Source organism: Drosophila gunungcola, assembly GCF_025200985.1.
Source record: "Drosophila gunungcola strain Sukarami chromosome 2R unlocalized genomic scaffold, Dgunungcola_SK_2 000004F, whole genome shotgun sequence".
Taxonomy (NCBI): Eukaryota; Metazoa; Arthropoda; class Insecta; order Diptera; family Drosophilidae; genus Drosophila; species Drosophila gunungcola.
This window is the reverse complement of record NW_026453167.1, coordinates 4,527,251-4,547,607: the sequence shown is the minus strand read 5'-3', so window position 1 is coordinate 4,547,607 and position 20,357 is coordinate 4,527,251. Positions and strand designations below refer to the sequence as shown.

General features: G+C 39.8%; 2 protein-coding genes across 6 annotated transcripts in view; one reads left to right on the top strand and one right to left on the bottom strand.

Annotated features, from left to right (window-relative positions):
* LOC128254178 (translation initiation factor IF-2) overlaps nucleotides 1-20,357 on the bottom strand; it is a 29,270-nt gene that overhangs the window by 3,585 nt on the left and 5,328 nt on the right. For 4 of the 5 annotated variants that reach the window (XM_052983050.1, XM_052983049.1, XM_052983052.1 and 1 more), the window contains 5 exons: nucleotides 9,845-10,186; nucleotides 8,759-8,841; nucleotides 7,933-8,615; nucleotides 4,419-4,761; nucleotides 3,251-3,631 (listed from right to left, as the gene is read on the bottom strand). In XM_052983050.1, the coding sequence (XP_052839010.1) occupies nucleotides 3,257-3,631; nucleotides 4,419-4,761; nucleotides 7,933-8,615; nucleotides 8,759-8,841; nucleotides 9,845-9,848 (1,488 nt within the window). In that variant the 5' untranslated portion in view covers nucleotides 9,849-10,186 and the 3' untranslated portion in view covers nucleotides 3,251-3,256. Of the gene's footprint in view, nucleotides 1-3,250; nucleotides 3,632-4,418; nucleotides 4,762-7,932; nucleotides 8,616-8,758; nucleotides 8,842-9,844; nucleotides 10,187-20,357 lie in introns of those variants that run through there. The other variant, XM_052983053.1, reaches the window with a different exon arrangement.
* Nucleotides 17,200-19,497, top strand: LOC128254175 (cytochrome P450 9c1). The gene is made up of 3 exons (XM_052983041.1): nucleotides 17,200-17,488; nucleotides 17,556-18,090; nucleotides 18,147-19,497. The coding sequence occupies exons 1-3, from the start codon at nucleotides 17,310-17,312 to the stop codon at nucleotides 19,005-19,007; spliced, it is 1,575 nt and encodes a 524-aa protein (XP_052839001.1). The 5' UTR covers nucleotides 17,200-17,309; the 3' UTR covers nucleotides 19,008-19,497.

The following is a 20,357-nucleotide window of genomic DNA, read 5'->3' as shown; positions in this document are numbered from 1 at the left end:
AGTGCACCGTGGTTAGGAGCACTTTAGCTTGGTTTAGCCGTCAATAGCAGACCGCAAGGGACTTGAAAGTTTGATTTAGGGGGACTGGCGTTCATTAATCTGAGAAACTACTTGGGGGAAAAACTGAAAAATTAATGATTTGGCAAGAAAAAATAAAAAAACAGCACTCTAATGCTTACTTTTTCACGTCTACAAAAAACATTTATATACACCTTATATTCAAGAACAATACGCAATTATATTAGACAGATTTACTTAAATAAAGCTTTACATAAATATTTTATTATTCCTTAAATATTAATGTAGTTTTAATCAAAAAAACAAATTATTTTAGAAATTGATATACAAAATTGTTTATAAAATGGTTTAAATACTTTGTCTAAAACCTTTTTACTTTTACTCAATGAACTTAATTTAAGCAAATGTTAACATGAACTTAAATTATTTAAAAATTTTAACTGATTTATCTGGGCTTTTTAGTTAAATTTATACAAATGTTTACATTCACTTCCATTTTATTATTATTATTATTATTATTAATATCATTCCATTATTTTATCATTTACTTCTGCCCTTGTGCAACGTAAAGGTTTATGCTACATAGTTTTATTGGCATTAGGACAGCCATGAAATGGCGACCACTGTTGAAATGGTAAATTGATAATAAAAACCTGCACACAAAATGTTTTAGCTTCTGTGGCCAATGCGTAAAATTAAATTTTGTGAGCATGTTTTAATGGCTTTTGCTTCTGTCTAAATGGCTGTCTCTGTATGTGTGTGTGTGTGTGTGTGTGTGTGGAGAGGGTGGCCAATTGGCCATGTCGGAAAATCTAAGGTAAAATGATTTTTCAATAGCGCCCAGCGCCCCGTGGGCAGAAATTGCATAAGTAGCTGACATGGGCGGAGCGATGTGAGCCGGAGCCCATGTTTTTTGGGCCAGCACCCCCTTTAAGTGCATTGTCTTTCAGCCAAGCGGAATTCCACTGGGCGCCTGGCAAGTGGCCAACAGCTCCAACAGCTGGCGCAGCTCTCGGGTGCTGGCTCTTTTGGGAGAAGGTTAAACAACAGCCAATGCACTTGGTCAACACCCACACCCACACACACATATTCGAGCAAACACATTCGCAACATGTTACGCGCAGTATTGTGCACTAAAAGAAAAAGGTAGTTGCTCTTTCGGTAGGCAATAAAATTTGAATACACAAGATAAAATGGTATGAGTATTTTTTCAAACATTTTATTTTTAGATTTATAAAATATATAGATTATTTTATTGGTATTTTTCAAAGACCACAAGACCCAAAAAAGGTATATAATGTTAAACTTATATTGGTAGAGGATTTGAAACATTTTTTTTTTATATTTATAAAATATAGAGATTTTTTTTGGTACTTTTCACACCCCACTAAAACTAAAAAAGCTTTATAATATTAAATCTTAATAAGCGCAGAAATTAAATAGTTTAGTAATTTGGCAAAAGATAATCTCTTAGTGCAGGTATTAAGCTTTTCTAATAACGTTAAAAAAAAGAACAACTTTTTTTAATAAAGTTTCTACCTTAAAATATTGGGAAATGTAAATTTGTTTTTTTGCGGCTTGAAAACCAGTGCAACTTTAACTTTGGAAATAAGGTAAGAGAATATATTCGGATATTTAAAGTTAATTTAAGGGTTTCAAAAGGGTTTAGGGTTTAAAGTTAATTTAAGGGTTTCAAAATAAAACAACTTGTAACATCAGGACCAAAATAAAGTTCTCAGTGCATCATTGTAGACATTAAGCCTCCGGGGCTTAGATGGTAGGCTTTGGACGCTTTGGCTGCCAGCGAGCAGCGGAGCATGGCCAAAATGGGAAGGAAAGGGAATGTGTTGCGGGGGAGGGGAGGATTGAATAGAGGATAGAGGATTGCCAGACGAGGAGCATCCTATTTATTGCCACCGCTTGTAGCAGTCATTTTTCACTTGGCAAGGAGCGGCTCCTTAAATTTCATTTGGTAAATGTAATTCGATTTAAGTTCCGCTCTCGATTTGCCATTTTTGCCGCTTGCCGTTCTGATGGCAATGAATTTTTCATAGTTTCAGCTTGGCTTTTGTGCTCTTTGTTGGCCTGCATTGCATTTCAATTGAATAAGCGAGCAAACAAAAAGTCCTTTAATAATAAACGAGAGCAGCATGGAAAGTTTAATGCAAAACAAAAAATAAATGGCAAGGAGAAAAACAAACGGAAGTGCATGTTTTGCATATTGCTTTGAGCCCACAACAAATATGGAAAATTCCTGCTTCCGAGGGTGTGTGTGTGTGTGTGTGTGTATGTGCGAAAATCAAATTTAGCTGGCCCCCAGCCTCTGCAACAAAACAGTTTTTGCATTTCTGCAACCTCCAAGCACCGCATTTCATTTGTTGCCAGCAATCGTCCATGCAAACGGCGAAACTTGACTAAATGCAATAAACTGACCAAGTGCCAGGCCATTTTGCCACTGTTGTGGTCCAACCACCCAGCCAATCCCCCCCAGAATTTCGCTGGCCAAGCTTTGGACTAAGCTTTGCCAACTCAGCGGCATTTTTGTACCCGGCATTCATCGAGTTCAAGGGTGTAACAGTTACTACAGTGTTGACGGTCCTTAAAAGTATTCATGATTCATATAATATAAGTATTAATTTAATAATCAATAATATAATCCCCACACTTTCAAGATTCATTTCTATAGTCGAAAAACTGTTTTTAAGGCCATGTTTTTAAACCAGATACATTTTGTTTAAATACTTCTGTGGTAGTAATTTGTTACTCATCAATTTAATACACATCAATTGTTAAATTTACGAAACAATAGTAGTGTTTAATCCGAATTTAACCCTACAACAAAGAGTATTCCAAGAAAAGCAGGATAGCTTTTAGTCGACTTTCAGCTTCCTTTTATTTGGTTACGTTTTCCTCAAATAAAATGCAATTTGCCCATTTTTGCATAAACCCCAATTTCAGTTTCACTCTCGCTGCCAGGAAACGAATGAGAAATTGCTATAGCAATCTGCGAGTGCGAATGCGAGTCCGCACTGGATTTTGGCCAGCAACCATATCCCTGGTTAGATAGATGGAAAGCACTTTGACCAGCGACAGGTGAAATCAAAGCCCCCAGAGGAAATGGTTGTCATACAGCGCTCAGGAATTCACGAAATGCCCTACAGACAACACACGTAATACTCGCATGCCGCACACCAACACCTACAACTACACCTACACCTACACCTTCACCTACCTGGATTTACGTGAAAGGACGCTCTGATCCGGTGGCAGCATCTAGCAGACTCAATTCGTTGAATGTTTCACAATTTTGCAGCACTTGGCTGCAAGTGGCGTTAATTAAATCAAAATCGATGGCCAACCGATGACCCAGAGATTCCGTCAGCGTGTGTGAGTCCGGCGAATGGGAATCCGGATCCCCTTTGTGCACCTCGTGATAGTTGGGGTCCAGTGGGCAGCAGGGTATCCGGTTAGGGGGCACATCCCCCCCATCCAGGGGTCCGGCCATCACCGCCTGCAGCTCCTCCGCACTGCAGTCGAACTCATCGTACTCGTCGTCCATCAGCGACTGCTCAGAGTAGCTCTCATCGTCGTCGTCGCAGTCAAAGTAACCGCTCTGTGTGGTGGGGCAGTAAATTGAAGATGGGTTAGTTTGTGCTCAAGATTGAGCCAATGATTGGCCCTGTTTAAGGAGAGCTAACCTTACAGGAAGACAAAGTGTATTGCATTTGGGACAACCGCGTCTATAACTATTAAGTTTAACTTAAAGCTTATGAGAACCCTATTGAGTGATTACTTTTAAATCATAACATATAAAGTAAACATAGTGAAACAGCTGAATATAACGATGTCAAAAAAAACTTATATATTTGTTTAAAAAGTAATAAAACAAGGAAATAATAAGAAAACAATATATAGCTTAATTGTTATATTTAAATGCAGTTATTTACATTTTCTTAAGTACTTTTGGGTTAGGTGATATAAATATGTGGCTTATTTAGTTTTAGTAGAAGATAAGAGACTATAGAGTTAATTTTTAAGTGGTTACAATATATGAAATTAAAATAATTCTATTTAAAATAACAATAATAATAATAAATAAATGTTAGATATTAATTGTCAACTGCCAAATGCCATAAGGCTGATAAGTTAAGTTAAGTAGGGATTGGCACATTTTTAGTATGTTAAATTTTGTATTTGCGACAAAAAATTAAAAATAAATAAAAAAAGAAAACAAAATTAAATAATCAACGAAAGGTTCAGAGTACTAAGAGCCATTGAATCAAAGCTAATGCTGTGGTGACTAGGACCGAACTACACCTCAATCTATTCACTTCTGTGGACCAGTTCGCATCCTGGAGACACCTTTTATGGTGTGTCCCATTATTCCCATTGTCACTCACCTGACAGTCCAGGCATCGGCAATTATCACAGAGGCTGCAACTCAGGCCCAAAATGTCGGCTGCCTCCTGGTAAAGTTCGAAACTTGATTTCCCCGGCTGTTGTAGTTGTAGTTGTTCTTGATGTTCTTGCTGTTGCTGTTGCTGCTGTTGGTTGTTGGTCAGCGTTGCTGTGCTGTTGTCCTCATTATGCACGCTCCAGTTGGTCAATTTATTCAGCTGCCTTCCGCCAACACTAACACCACCAGCACTTCCATACCCATACCCATTCCCATTTCCATTTCCAGCCTGCCGACTGTTGCTCTGATTTTTCAAGTTGTTTCCGCTGGGTGGCTCCGCCTCATTGCTGTCGAGCATGTTAAATGAAAGTTTATTTAGCTTTTGGTTGACTAAACTAAACGCGTATCAAATGGCTGCAAGTGGCGCGGAAGGACTCGCAGCGATTATAAAGGACGAAGAGGAGGGGGGAGGAGGAGCAGGAAGTGAAGCTCAGTGCCACCTCCTCCCCTTCACCTCATTCAAATTGATATAAAGTGGAGAAGGGATGGTATCCCCGGGCATGGTTATGGTAACCGATGTGCACAGTACATGGAAATTAAACCCCTGTATATCAGTTGCATACTAGAAAATAAACCAATATGCTAAACTCTGCAGCAGCCACAGCATTGAAAAAAAAAGGGGATTTCTGACATGAACACAAAGCCTTTGTGCTCTTAATTCCCATCCACATTTCATATCGATCCGACTAATATTCCATTCACCAAAGTGTTTTAGTTGGCTTATTTTGTTTTAGCCCCAGTTGGCATACCCAAAGGATGAAACGATTTATTATTATACAAAATAATAATCCAGCTTAAAATATTTTAATTTTGTTCGGTATTCTATATCCTCAACCTTATTTCTATTTTTTTTTTGTTTCTGTACTTTCCATCTAACTTAATTTGTTTAAAGTAGCACAAATATCTTTATTACTATAAGTAATAAGATTATAAATTTTAATAGCCCAGCTTCAAAAGGTAATAATAATAATTCAGCTTCAAAAGGCTTTAATTTATTTTTGTTTTTTTCTTCAACCTTATAATTTGTTTAATGTTAAATAATAATAATCCAGCTTTGGTTATTTATTCCACCCTATAATTTGTTTAAACTAATATCAAAACCACTAAGGATTTGTTGGTTGATTTTAGAACAGCGTTTTTAAATAACTGGATGGGAACTTTTGTTAAAAATATTTAATAAATAAAAGGTGGAAGCATAAAAGAGCCAAAGCAAAGACTGAGCGATAACAGAGGCAAGCCGATCGATGAAAGCGATAAATCACCGCTCCAGCAGTTTTGCAACTTTTCATTTCCAACGGTGGTGCACCGGTGGGCAGAGAAAAAGAGAAAATTGAAAATGAAAACAAAGCGAGCCATTTAATTTGCGGCGACAATCGGACATTGTCCCAGCAGCATTTCCAGCTAGTGGCCACAATAAATTAAGCCACCTTTTTGGTGGGCTTAAATGCGAGCTGGGGAGCTCTTAAATCGCATCAGCAGAAAAAGCAGACTGCACAAAAAATGCAAAAGTAAGTAACTTTGCACAACAAATTTGCGCAGTTATTTTGCGACACAAGTTGGCGGAGTCATTCTTGTCAGTTAAGCTGGTGTCGCCATCCAGAAAGTTGATGAATGTGCGCCCGAGAATTTTCCGCCGTGAAAATGCCTAAGAAGGGGGGAGGGAAAGCAGGCAAAAAACTCTGCATTTTTTTTTTCCCCTGAGCTGACGTTTACTAATTAAATGCGCACAGGGTACTAATAAATCAAAGCGAATGCCCGCCCTTTTTGCCTGATGCAATTAATGAAATTTTCCCAGCCGCCTTTGCCGACGCAAATTTTCAGTGAGCGAACTTTTGACATCATTATTACAAAGAGGATAACCGAAAGGGGGAGTGGGTCTCGAAAACTTTGCGTATGAGTGATGTCGGTGGGGGCTCTATATAACTTGTAAGTGCAACTTGGGCATTAAGTTTCCCCATCATATGATTATTGCACTTCAATATGTACATTTATAAGCTGGCCCCGTCGACGTTTTAATCCACTTTTTAAGCCCTGCTTAAGCACCAAATGCTTTCGCCTCGCTTTATGTTTATGCCGAGCGCGTTAATTTTTCAATTTCGCAAATGACTGCTGGGCGGAAAATGCTGGAAATGCGGAAAAGCAGCAGGAAAATGGGGTGAACAACTTTGCTAAGCGATGATGATCAAAACTTATGACTTCATGAACAACGCGGCAAAGTTTTCGCTTCTGCCGCTGCAACAAAGTGTCCGCTGACAGATAATTGAATGCGCTTAATAGCTGCAGCAAAAACAAGAAAAGCGCATTTGGCCATTAAAAAGTCACCCTTGGGAGAGAATGAGCAATGTCTAATCGATATAAGGAAACACACCCAATGATATACTCGCACACAAGAGGCAACTAACGACAATTGCTGCACTTTAATAATTAATTAAGAAATAATCGAATGGCTGGAACTGCTGGAATTCGCTCAGCTCTCAATCAACTTAATGAGAAAACACTTTGGCATGGCAACTAAGACCGTAGCAGCAGCACCACCACCACATCACCGCACCACCACTTGTCCCCTCAGATTGCCATCATAAAAACTTGCCACAGTTTGCAGCGCGTTGCAAGATGCCTTATAACATTTATGGGAATTTATAAGTTTTTGCGGCGGCGAGAAGATGGCTCCGCTGACAGTGTAGCCCACATACTGAAACATACAACTACACTTAAAGTATAATGTAAAAAAAAATATTGGGACAATGCAAGAACTTTGAGAAAAGAAAAAGGCAAGGACATTTTATCCAAAAAGACAATAATAAATTTTGCAACCGCTCAAGACTAAATATTTATTGCAAATAGCTTATCGTAGGAGTTTGATATAACAAACAAATGTATGACAGCCCATTTTTAAAAAGAACGATTTTGGCAAAAATACTTAAGGATTAAAAATAAAGTTTAGTAGATTGATGTGCCAAGTAAAAAAAAATAATTAAGTGCTTTGGGTGTATACTAAATATTCCATTTGAGAAGTATTTTTATGCATAATCAGTACGCCATTATTTAAAATTATTATTATTATTATGAGTTTAAAATAATACTACTATTTAGAGACCCTGTAATATACAAATAAGAATATTTTCAAGGAATTTTAAAATAGCTGCAAATCTATAAAGTATTTTAACCTGTAACAAAATTATTGTAGGGTGCCAAAAAATCAATAAGGTTGTCATTAATTTTAAAAGGTGTCCAAAAGTATGCAGTATAAAAACTAACGCCGTATTTCGAAGTAAATCAAACTGACTTTTAGGTTTCAAAAATGTTGTTGCATACTTTTGTGCACTTGAGAAGATTTATAATCAGAAACAGTTTAATGATTTTAATGTTAATTAACGTTCTTAAGCAAATCAAAGCAGAATAATATAATGCCTTTAATCGTGCTGCTACTGTTTTTTGAGTGCCTGTTTGTTACATACCTGATGGCGCCAGCATCTTCCGCTGCTCCGGCATGGCTGCTCCATTTTTCCTCTTCGAGATATTTGAGAAACTTTGTCTTCTTGGCAATAAGTGCTGATTTGACATTGGTGCATTTCTTCTTTGGCATCAGGGGTAGTCCGCCTTGTCCTGGTCCTCCAGCTGCTGCTGCTCCTCCAACGCCACCTCCTGCTCCTGTGGAGGTAACCACACCCGCTGGGCCATCGAGCGTTTCGCCACTTCGGCTCCTATTGCGGCCGTTTTGGGTTACTCCGCCTGCCGCTGACAGGCAGCTATTGTTATGGTTGCTATTGTTATTGCTGCTCCCGTTGATGTTGCTGCTGCTGGTGTTGCTGCTGCTGCTGTGGTTGCTGTGGGTGGCTGCGTGGGTGACATTTTGGCAGGCGATGCCGGCGCTGCAATTGAACAATTTTTGCAGGGCCGCCGTTGCCGGTGAACACATTGCGGTTGACATTGATGTACCGACAGGATTTACGTAGTTTGATGCGCTTCCCGCTGCCGCATCTGCTGTTGTTGTTGTTGTTGTTGTTGCTGCGGCACTGCCAAAAGTTTTGAATTTATGCTGCAGGACGCCACTCGAGCAAGTTGCCTCAATTGGATTTGCCGCCGCTCTGCTCCAGCTGCCATTTATTTCACGCTTTGTTGCCGCATATGTGCCATAGTCCTGTCAAGATGGTAGATATATATTTTTGGGTGAAGGAATGGGAATGGGACCAAAAAAGGACGAAGGAAGCTCAGATAGTTGTGCAAGTGGATGGCACGATGGCCCGATGAGTGGACATGGGACCCGCATCGCAAAGCACTCACCCCATATGCACCGTAGCTGGCATTAAGCACATAAATCGAATTTTGATTGCTGCACTGGAAGACCATGTCGTCCATCGTTTGGGCTGCACCGAGAATGGCAAAGGGGTTTGATTTTTGTCAATTTTATTGCATATCAATTTTATTTTCAAGCTTTTCAAATAGTTTTAATTTAATTCTTATCAAACCAGGGTCTCACATAAATGTATTATGTGTTTATTTATACAAGACACGACTGTACTTTTTATAAACCATGTTAATTAGTTTAATTAGTTTGTTAAGCTGCACAGAGAAGGGATTTTCATTTATGTAAGTTGTATGTCAAACCAATTTAATAAATCCTTTTTTTGATTCCCATAAACCAGGGTCTCTCATAATTATGATACCGATTTATTTATACAAAAACTACTTTTTATAAATCATGTTCTTATTAAATCCAAATTAGTTAGTTTGTTAAGTTGTAAAGGGGCTTTGATTTATGTCAATTGTATTTTAAAAAAATTTATTATATTTAATTTTCAGGCATAACAAAATGTTTTTATTCAATTTCCATAAAGCCAGAGTCTCACATAATTAAGAAATTTATCTAAAACTACTTCCTATAAATAAAATTATTTGTATTATTTAGCTGCACAAAGAACGGCAAAGAGGTCTTGATTTATTTGTATTTTATTGTATTATTTGAATATATTTTGTTTTCGGGTATAACAAATAGTTTTCGTTAAAGTCCCTTAGATCATACAAATTATGTTATTTATTTTTGTGAATTTAAAAATTACTACTTAAGCATTTTATTTGGCTAATAATATATTAGAACAAACAGAATATGCATACTTCTGGGCATAAGAAAAGTCTGACCTATTGAAAAGCTTCCTTCAGTGTAAGATTGGATTACTGGCTTTTTGGGTTGCTTAACAAAATTATGCAAATTTAGGAATGAAATCAAACAGCAGACGACGTTTCTGTTTCAACTTTTTGGATTTAGAAATGGGAGAATGCCGGGGAAAAGGCGAAAATTTAATTTAAACTCTTATTGCTGCCTGCTGATTGTGATTGTGCCATATATTTGAGTGTTGTTTTCTTGCTTACCCATTGAGCTTTCAATAAATTTGGTTTCGTAGATTTCCTCGGCCGTTGCCGAGGAAGGTGTTGATTGCTGGCGGAACCGGGATGCCGATGCCGATGCCGATGAAGGTTTGCCCTGATGGGTCCTGTCCAGCTCACGTCGGCAATCAAAGCTGCAATTACCAACGCCGCCGAATTGAGGCGGAAACTTATGCGCCTGCTGGAGCGTGTAAACGTTGACTGAGCGCTTTTCGTGGCCAACGACTCCTTCGATTCCACCGATTCCGTTCCCGATTCCGATTCCTCCTCCGGTGCTCCGCTTGGTCCTCCCGCTGAGCCAGCTCGTTAGCCACAGGGATTGGATGTCTGCGAATGGAAAATAAGGGTAAGGGGCACAGGCATAAGCAAATTTCGATTCAGATTTGTTCAGTTCATGCATTCGGTTTATTGTTGCGTTACTTTTTGGGAAATGGTTAACTCGGCCTGGCCAAGCATGATAAAATTTCGTTTGAAAGGCAAGTTCATTGAAATGAACAGCCTTCTTTGCACCCACTCACTTTCCACTCTCACTGGGCAAACACGCAGAATAATCAAAATAATCCTTTTTTTTTGTTCGCCTTGGGGATTAGTTACGCAGTCCGGAGACCGTAATACCCTTCTATTGTTGGCTTAGCGCGATTGTACGGCTCAGTCCGGCAGCAATTCCGACAATTACGCATCGCATACGCAATATAATCGCCGTTGCCCAGGACAATCGACACTGACACAAGTGGAGCCCTGAAATCCTAAGCCTCGGTTGAGTGCTAACAATGAGTGAAATGGAAATATGATTTCCGTGCCATTTACACTTGAACAATTGTTCAAAGCTCTGCAACACACAGCAGTGGCCACGTTGTTCTACTCGCCATTAATTAAACAGATTTATTTTCACTACAGTTGCCACTTGTGATATAATTGTTATCCAATTACTGGTAAGGTTTTTTTATTTCCTCATGTTCGTTTGTAGATTTAACGGTTTATCGGGGAAAAATAAAACTTATTTATATTTTGAGCTGAATTTAACAGTAATTGATTGTACTCTACATAATCATACTACAAAATCATATTTAATTTATAATTACCATGAATATTTCATGTTTTTGAATATGAAAATAAAAACTCATATTAGTGATATATTGAAATATGATTTGTTCTTAATTTAAATCAAACTGAAAAATGCAATACATTCTATTTCATTCTACCTAATGGCTAATTGTGTGTTATCCGATAATTAACCTTCAATTTGATCCCATCATTAAATCATTATTAATGCATCCCAAAACATGTTCCTTAAAACATATTGTACGCTATCTGCCATCTGTATTTGTTAGGCTGCTTTAACTCCAAAAGTCAAAAACATTTAACTTTTACTTTAAAAAGTAATCTTCACCTAGGTTTAAGGTAATTTGACTATGTCAGTGCACAATAAACGTTCAACATTGCTGACCAATTTGTTTGACATTTTTTGCGCGTGATTGTGTGCAGATGAACCTGAATCGGTGAAGCGTTTAACATTTGTATCGCTATGTGGCACTGGCGTAGGTCCTGGCAGCCGCAACTTGGTGACCCCATTCATCAAAGTGTCGTAGCAGCTGGTGAGCAGAAATCTTTTGTCATTTGCTGTCAAATCGCTGGGATTTGATGAGGGGCTGCGCCATAGCGAAAAACTAATACGTGCTGGAAGTCAACAGAGCAACATGTAAAACATCGGGGAGTGATAAAAGTTGAATGGGGGGTAGTGGATAGTGGATAGTGGGTGGAAGGGTAGAAGGGTTCACCTGCTGCTCGTCGAGCATCTCTAATGAGCGGCAATAAAGCAAATGTGGCAGGTGACACCGTCACACACGCATATCAAACAATTTGCACATTATAATTGTTGACACGCCCTCCCTGTGCGTGGCTATAGAAAATGTACCTATATATACTATATGTGTATGCCTGTTGTATGCGTGTCATTAGTGGGCATCTGAATGGGGCCTGAAATCCGGCCTTGATTCCATTTTATTTTGGGCTATTTGTTGGGGATCCCCTGTTTTTCCCTGCTCCATCAAGCTAATAATAAAACTTGTATTTATTTTGGGATTTTCGTCAACTGACCGAAAGTAAACAAAATGCTGGCAAACAAACAGGCCTACAGAAATAATAAGCCTCTATAGAAACAAGGGGGTGGTGGGTGGAATTTGCTTCAAGGGGGAGGGGGGGCTGGACAAGTGGGTGGGATGTCCAGTGGAGCGTGGCATATTTGTCATAATCAGCGTTTAGGCATACGCATAAATTTGAATGAGTGCGCACAGGGGAGGCGACGGAACGGGGGGTCAAGGCCCATATTGTATACACATCCTTATCATATATTAGGCAGTGGTACAATCCCCTTTCCTATTTTGGCCAGTGATGAGCAAGGAAATACAATTCCCATCACTGTGACAACTTATATGGATAAAAGTGATTCGATTGTGGGTGCTTATTTTGGCAGCAAAATTTTCAATACAAAATACGAAACAAATATTATTTTTCAACTTTAAATCAGCTTTGAAATTTCTTTAAGCTTTATCGTCAAAATTTCCAGGAAAAGGCTTTTAGAATTTCAATACAAAAAAAAATTCAAACTAAGTCCCCAGAAAAATGATAAAAAAAATTTAATTATGTTAAAACAAATAGTAATAGGTAATAAAAATTAAGTGCGTTCAAACTTAGAAAGTTTAATGCTTTAAGTAATCACTAAATGTAAAAAATTTCACTAGAAGAGCATTTAAAAGTTTATTATTATTTTTTAAAAAGCTACAAAAAGTAACAATTTGTTATAGGGGTGCAACAAAAATCGGTAGGGCTTTGAAAAATTAAAAAAAAAAAACTGTCTAAAAGTATGCAATGAAAAAAATGACTTCGACTTTTGAAATTAATCCCACAGACTTTCGGACTCCAAATATTATGTTGCATGCTTTCAGACCTTTTTTTTTGGCTAATCTCAAAAACCTAGTAAAATGTGTAAAAGCTAACTTTGAAAACTTCTTTGATGTTGGAGAATTGATAACGAGTGAAAAATTTCGAGTACCCAATGCGAGGGTAAGCGTACAAAGCAGAACTCATCTATGCGGGGACATGACTGAATGACGGACCCGCACCCCGGGATCTGGAATTTGCGATTGACAGGACCCGCGTTGTGCCGGCGGACTAGCTCTGTGAGCAAATATTTGACAGAGAAATTCCGGGGACTTGCCGGAGGTCGCGAAACTCAAAAATGTGTGCTGGAATGGGCGAGCCGAGGCTATCTGGCCAGGTCCATATTTGGGGGCCATAAATTTGATGTGTGCATAAAAAATGTTTTTCGATTTCCGTCGGCACACATAAATTCTTGGCCCCGGTCACGTACGACCAGGTGTTGGCCGCCAGCTCGGGTATTGTCTTTGGGCCACTTGCCCCGAGATCCTGTCGACAAGGCGGCACATCGCATGGAATCAATAAGTGGGCCAGAACACTGTTTTCGCGTCCCCCCAGTGCCTACTTTATTTTTTGCCCCAAAAATATTTATTGCAATTTGTTGATTTTCGTCCGAAAAAATCTAACCAAAACGTTTTCCGTTTGTCATAAATTTTGGGGGCCACACTGCCCATAGGAACACATTTAAACCGAAATTTTAGCCGATTCGCTTTGTATGTTCTGGCATTTTTCCGAATCTTGTTTTGCCAGCGATTGCATAATAACATCGTTTGTGGAATGGCCCACAATGGCAATAAATTAACATTTTATATGGAATGTGGTTTCGGCGCGTGTGAGTGTGTCTCCTTTTCCACTATGCAGTTGGCTAAGCCTTTTATGGCGCGATTATCGGGCAGAAACATTTTTGGCATTCCAATAAGCAGTTATTCAAAGCGGATTTGACCGGGCCCACAGGATCCCTGCTCAGGATTTCGCTTCGTACTCCGGTTGATATGCTCTACGGCCTTTTCTCAAAGGACCTCCTCGGACATGCCTCAATTTAGGTTGCATACATTCCGGTGCCTTTCAATCGCTCAGTCGAACCGAAACGGCAATTATTTATGAGGTTTTGCATCCAATGCTCGAGCTCTTGTTTATTTATTTTAATTATAAACTCATACAGCAAAAGAGAGCAAGTTAAATTGAAATTCTGCAGGATAACAGGAATATAAAAGAAGGAAAACTGAAGAGCAAACACTGCCAACAGTGGCCAAGTGTTTGGCTCAAGGCGTTCCAAGAGCCTTTCAAGCATATTTGTATACCCTAGCAGAATGTAGTATTATAAATTTTATTCTGACTGACAAAATAACATTTAAGAATTGTATTATAGTTTTCTGTGTTGGGAGTGCTTCAAAATTTATTAGGGGTTTGAAGTAATTTTTAAAGGTATCTAAAAGTATGCAATGAAAAATGGGCAAGTCGCATATGTTATGAATCTACCAGAATTCGGAACGTAATATTGTATTTGGCACTCTGTTTAATTTTTGTTAGCCTATTTTTTAATTAAAGTCCTTGGGTTTTTAAATTTCATGTTAAGGGTATATTTAGCCAACAATAACTTAGATCTTTAAGGGTATTTGCAACTTTAATCTTATAAGCTGGCTTTTTTCCAGTTCTTTTCCAGTTTTATTTCCTCTCATCACTTTCTACTTTCTTTGCGGCTTGCTGCCCACTTGAGTGGGAGAGAGTGGGTGGGAATGCAGGAAAAATGCCAAGTGCGTTGCCTCCTTCTCCTCCTAATGCTTCTGCTCCCCCTGCTCCTCCTCCAGGATATAACCACCACATGCACACCGCTCTGGGCACTCAAAATCACAAATATTTGCGCTTGTGTGCACGGCCGCGAGTGCTGGCTACGGTTATTATCCGTTTGATTAGAGAAAACACATCATTTTGGCCTAATTAGAGTCAGAATGTCAAAACATTGACTTTGGCTATTTGGCCGGACATCAAAGAAGAGCCTCCTCCTGCGAGGGAGATTTCTGGCGGCACTTGAATTCTAATGGCAAATGGCTGGCCAAAGAATGGGATGGGCAGCGAAAACAGACTTGAGAACAGCCAAGTCAACAGCAATAAAGCCAAGGACGAGGACGAAGCCGAGGACAAACCATTCAAATGGCCCCAAACCCATGGGTTGCCAATGAAGTGCACAAAAAACGACTTCAAGTACTTGGCCATTTTGGCTCTGTGCACTCCACTCCCCACGAACCACTATTATTCGCTGCCCTTCTCCATTTTTGCCAATGTAAACACATTTGATATCCAGCAAAAACAAAAACGATGGAACAAGGCAGGGACGTAAGAAGGGTTTTTATTAAGTTGGGTAGTTTTGTGAAATGGAAATGTATATAATTCTAAATGGAAGCTTTATTATTTTTTGAATTTAATAAGGATTAAGCTTCTAAGCTTTTGATGTGTATAAAGACATGGCTTTTATAAATGCATTGGGATTATAAAAAAGCCATTAGCTTTTGTGTTGACCTAAGCATATGAATTATATTTTTCTAAATTTTTTTTTTTGGGAAAAGTTGAAAATTAACAGGATATATCCTAACTCATTTAGCAAAGCAATATGTAAATGTCATCCCAAAGGTCGTTTTTCATGTCTACGCCACTGGTACAAAATAACTGTTTCGAAAAAAGATAGAAACCGATTTGATAATCCTTCCTGACCTTCAAATGTAAAATTTTTGGTTAGCAATTATTATATATATTAAGAAACAGTTTTGATCGTATCCCCAAGTGCTGAGTTTTTCAATGTCCAAGGTAGTTAAAAGAACTAATATCTAAAAAGCATCTCAAGGGGGGTTTTTCATACCTACGCCACTGGCACAAAGTAACAGTTACGAAGAAAGAAAGATTTAATTCCCAACAACAAGGCGAGTGAGCACTCGAGCTCAAAAGAGTGAGCGAAAGATTGATTTGGCTCTCATTTCATATTCCTTCCTGACCGCTGAATCAAACGGGATTTTTGCCTGCCAACCGATTTGTTGGCTTTATGCTCTCCCTCCCATCCTTCTTTCCTTTGTTTTTTTGCTCTCTCTCTCTATCACTCTCTTCCTGCCAAGCAGTGCAATAATTTTCCGTTAGCCGCTCACTAAATGCAAGCAAATTTTGTCATTTGGCCGGGACGTGATTTGGTTGCCCAAGGACCTCGACTTCGGCCAGGACAAGGACGAGGACCAGAACTAGGACCTCTCGCATTAGAGCCAGTTAGCTGTCGGCACACTAAACTTTTCCAACCTGCAAACTCCAAGCAATTTCATTATGCTTACACCACTTACACCACGCACGAAATTATACTAGTGTGTTCACCTCAGATGGTTTCTTGGGCACTTGGAAAAACGAAAAACAATCTTAAGATATGGAAATCTCTATTTAATTCAGAACGTTTGAGTTAAAAATCTGAATAAGATTTTGTCTTCATTATTAATATTTTAGGTCAATCGGTTCAAAAGAAGTCCTTCAATTTCATACACTAGTGACTATAAATCACCATAGTCCGGCGAAAGTTAAAAAAGAACGTATTGGGAACTTCTTAATTCCCGGGATATTTCCTTTGCAGTGTAAGATGCAGCAAGTGACAGAAGTTCCATTTCGGTTTCTGTTTGGGGTTGAGTTTGAGGTCTCCGATGGAGGAAGATCCCAGGCACGTAGCTCCCTGTGCTCCTTAAGCGACCCGTAACTCCCTCCCTTGCCCTGTCGTCGCTAAGTCCTTTATAATAAATAGTTGAGTCACTTAAGGGGATTAATGTTGAAATTAGTTTATGCCGATGAGATTAGGCATGACATGCCGAATGCCAAGTTCATCTCAGATGAGAACTGAATCTACTTATGTACGTCGGCTCGCAGATACTGATGGAATTTTCTTTCACACATGTGTGGTATATTAAGGATTTATGTGTTTGGTATTAAAAATAAAACCGAAAAGTAATCTCCTCCGCATATGGTTTACTGTCAGATTACAGTTATCTCTTTATAAATGCACAAACAAACGTTTGCTAATGATAGGTTTTGTTCATTACGATCTATAAATAGATTTTAGTGACGTCATGTGTTTTGTTTTTTCATTTCATTATGTTATGAAAATTTTGCAAAGATGATGTCGCTTTTTAATGCTTACATAGCAACCTTTAAACTAATGCGTTCTTTATATTTATATTTTGTGTAGATAGAACTCTTTAATAAGCATGTGAATCAAAATGCTAATTGATAAGTAAACCCGCTCTCTTAAATTTCTCCCTTAAACAGATGAACCAATGCTCCACACATTTATGCATTTTGCCGGTTGTTGTTCTCCTACTCTATATACCTGAGGTTGTATATAAACAAAGAGAGCGCAAATTGTTTACTTCAGTGGCGTTTCGGCTGTCGACCGGCGAAGACGCTCTCTGAATTTTTGGGAGCTCGCCCACGCTGCGCAATTCGATTAAAAGAACCCTGTTCTCTCCCCCTTAGTCCCCAAATTTTATTTGCCATGGTTTTCGTAGAGTTGTTGATATTCGTGGCCTTCGGCGGTTTGTTTCTGTACAAATGGTCTGTTCATACCTTCGGCTATTTCACGAAACGGGGCGTGGCCCATGACAAGCCCATTCCGCTGCTGGGTAATATTTCCTGGTCAGTGCTGATGGGCAAGGATTCGTATGTAAGACACAGGTGGGTGAAATATTGCACTTAGAATTACCTCAACTAAAATCTTTCCTTTTTCCTGTTCTATCCTCAGCATTGAAATGCACATGCGACTGAAGCAGCACAAGGTCTATGGAGTGTACAACCTGCGTGATCCTCTGTACTATCTCTCGGATCCGGAACTCATTCGTCAGGTGGGCATCAAGAGCTTCGACAACTTCGCCAACCATCGCAAGGGACCCTCTGACGGACCCAATGACACCAATGTTCTGTCCAAGAGTCTGCTCAGTCTGCGGGATCGTCGCTGGAAACAGATGCGCAGCACCCTGTCGCCCACATTTACCAGCCTCAAGATCCGCCAGATGTTCGAGCTCATCCAGTATTGCAATGTGGAGGCAGTGGGCTTCGTGCAGCGCCAGCTGGATGAGGGCAATGCAGAACTGGAGCTGAAGGACTTCTTCACGCGCTACACCAATGATGTGATTGCCACGGCTGCCTTTGGCATTCAGGTCAACTCCTTCAAGGATCCCAACAATGAGTTCTTCTCCTTTGGTCAGCGCATCTCGGAGTTTCGTTTCTGGGACGCACTCAAAGTAATGTTCTACATTCTGATGCCCAAACTGATGAAGGTAATAGAAAAAACCTCATTTTGTATTATTCGCTAATACCCTTATTTGATTTTTAGGCATTGCGTGTACCCGTGATGGACATGAACAACGTGGAATACTTTAAGAAACTTGTCTTTGATGCCATGAATTGTCGCAAAGAGCAGAATATAGTGCGCCCCGACATGATCCACTTGCTAATGGAGGCTCAAAAGCAGTTTAAAATAGATCAAGAAGCCTCTAAGGAGGATGCAGACAGAAACCAAGAGGCTCGTGCCGAATTCAACGACATAGATCTGCTGGCCCAGTGCCTGCTGTTCTTCTCGGCGGGATTCGAGACGGTGGCCACTTGCCTGAGCTTCACCTGCTACGAACTGCAAATGAATGCCGAGGTGCAGGACAAATTGTACGAGGAAATCCTGGCCGTCAAGGAGAAACTTGGGGATAAGCCGCTCGACTACGACACTTTGATGGGCATGAAGTATCTGGATTGCGTGGTCTCCGAATCGCTGAGAAAGTGGCCACCGGCCTTCATCCTGGATCGCATGTGTAGTGCTGATTTCCAGCTTAGGGATGAGCAGGGCGAGGTGCTGGTCAATGTAAGCAAGGACGAATTGGTGCACATTCCCATAATGGCAATTCATCACGATCCGGAGAACTTTCCGGAGCCACTGGCTTTCCGACCGGAGCGCTTTGACGACGAGCACAAGCACGAGATCCGGCAGTTCACCTATTTGCCATTCGGAGTGGGCCAACGTAGCTGCATTGGCAACCGGTTGGCCCTCATGGAGGTGAAGTCCCTGATCTTCCAGTTGGTCCTGCGCTACCGCCTCAAATCCACGGAACGCACTCCTCGTGATATGATGGCCAGCATTTCCGGCTTTCGTCTGATGCCCCGGGAACTGTTCTGGTGCAAACTGGAGTCCCGTGGATCCGCTTAATTGATAATACGCCCTCAAGCACATACATATATAATAATAATAAAGGGAAAGAACAAACCACAAAAAAAACGAAACAAAAACAAGGCAATTTATTTCATCTGGACACCCTTGTGTTGACAAATTTGTCGCGGCCATGTTTCATTTTCCATTCGCTTTGTTTTTCCACGGCTTTTCCCGTTTCCAAAGTCGATGTCACGGGCAGAGATTCCGAGTTAGGAGCCGGCGACAAGCCACGTCATAATACTGTCAGGACATGATGGCCGCATGGCCGCATCCAACCACCCAGGTTGTATGTGGTGCGGTTTCACCGCATAAAACAACACGAGAATGGGCCGACATGAGCCACACATGCGCCCACTCACGCAGAGCCACCCACTCGCAAGGACATTAAGGATTATTTATTGGGAGTTATTTTTCAGGCGGCATTAAAATTTTTCGGTACAATATGAATTATATTACGCTCGTGTCATAAACTCTCTGTTGCAGAGCCCGGAAAATTCTGGGTGTAGCACGGGAAATCTTCCTTCTCGAAGCTTTTCCGCCTTTTCCCACCCCTCAATCGACTGTCATAGTGAATGCAGTAAAGCAAAGACAGATAATTAACATCAATCTGTGTTCCAAGAATCCAATCGAAATTGATTGACAGAGCGTAGGCAAAACTGGCAAACGGAAAAAATATGTTGTTTGTCTTTGGGTCACTCGAAAAGAAGGAGTCGGCCACAAGTCCTTCGTTTTGATTGTTCTATTCAGCCTTCTATTTTCTTTCTAAGGGAATAAAGCTTTCCGAAACCTCAAGGGATCTTAAAATATTTGTGAAGGTGTGTTGAACTAAACGTTTAATGGTTTTAAGATAAGAAGTCAATATCCTAGAGCTTTAAGACTTTAAAATGAGGCAAATAGGCTTAAGCATAGACTTTCTTAAATCAGATTTCAACTATAAACTAGAGGTACTAAATAAACATTAATAAAATTCAATTATTGTCATAATCCACATCATTTATCTATACATCCTGTACATTTTAACGCGTTTGTTGTTATACCCTCCGGAATGTTAAAAACAAATAAATGAACAAAAATGTAAATTCCAAGCAATAGAAACAATAAATTTCATACATTAATTGTCTCAGTTTTATTTTCCCTTCATTATTACTGCCCTGTAATTTTAACCAAATTCTTAACCTGCTTAGTTTTATCTCAGCTTTTAAGTGTCTTTTTATGTTAAATTTGTTGCGTACCCAACTGGCAATCCACATGGCCGATAAACTAGATTAGTTTGAAGAACTTGGCCCCAACTTTGTCATCTTTTGATGGCCACGGTGATGGTGACGTTGGTCAAATCCGGAGCACGCC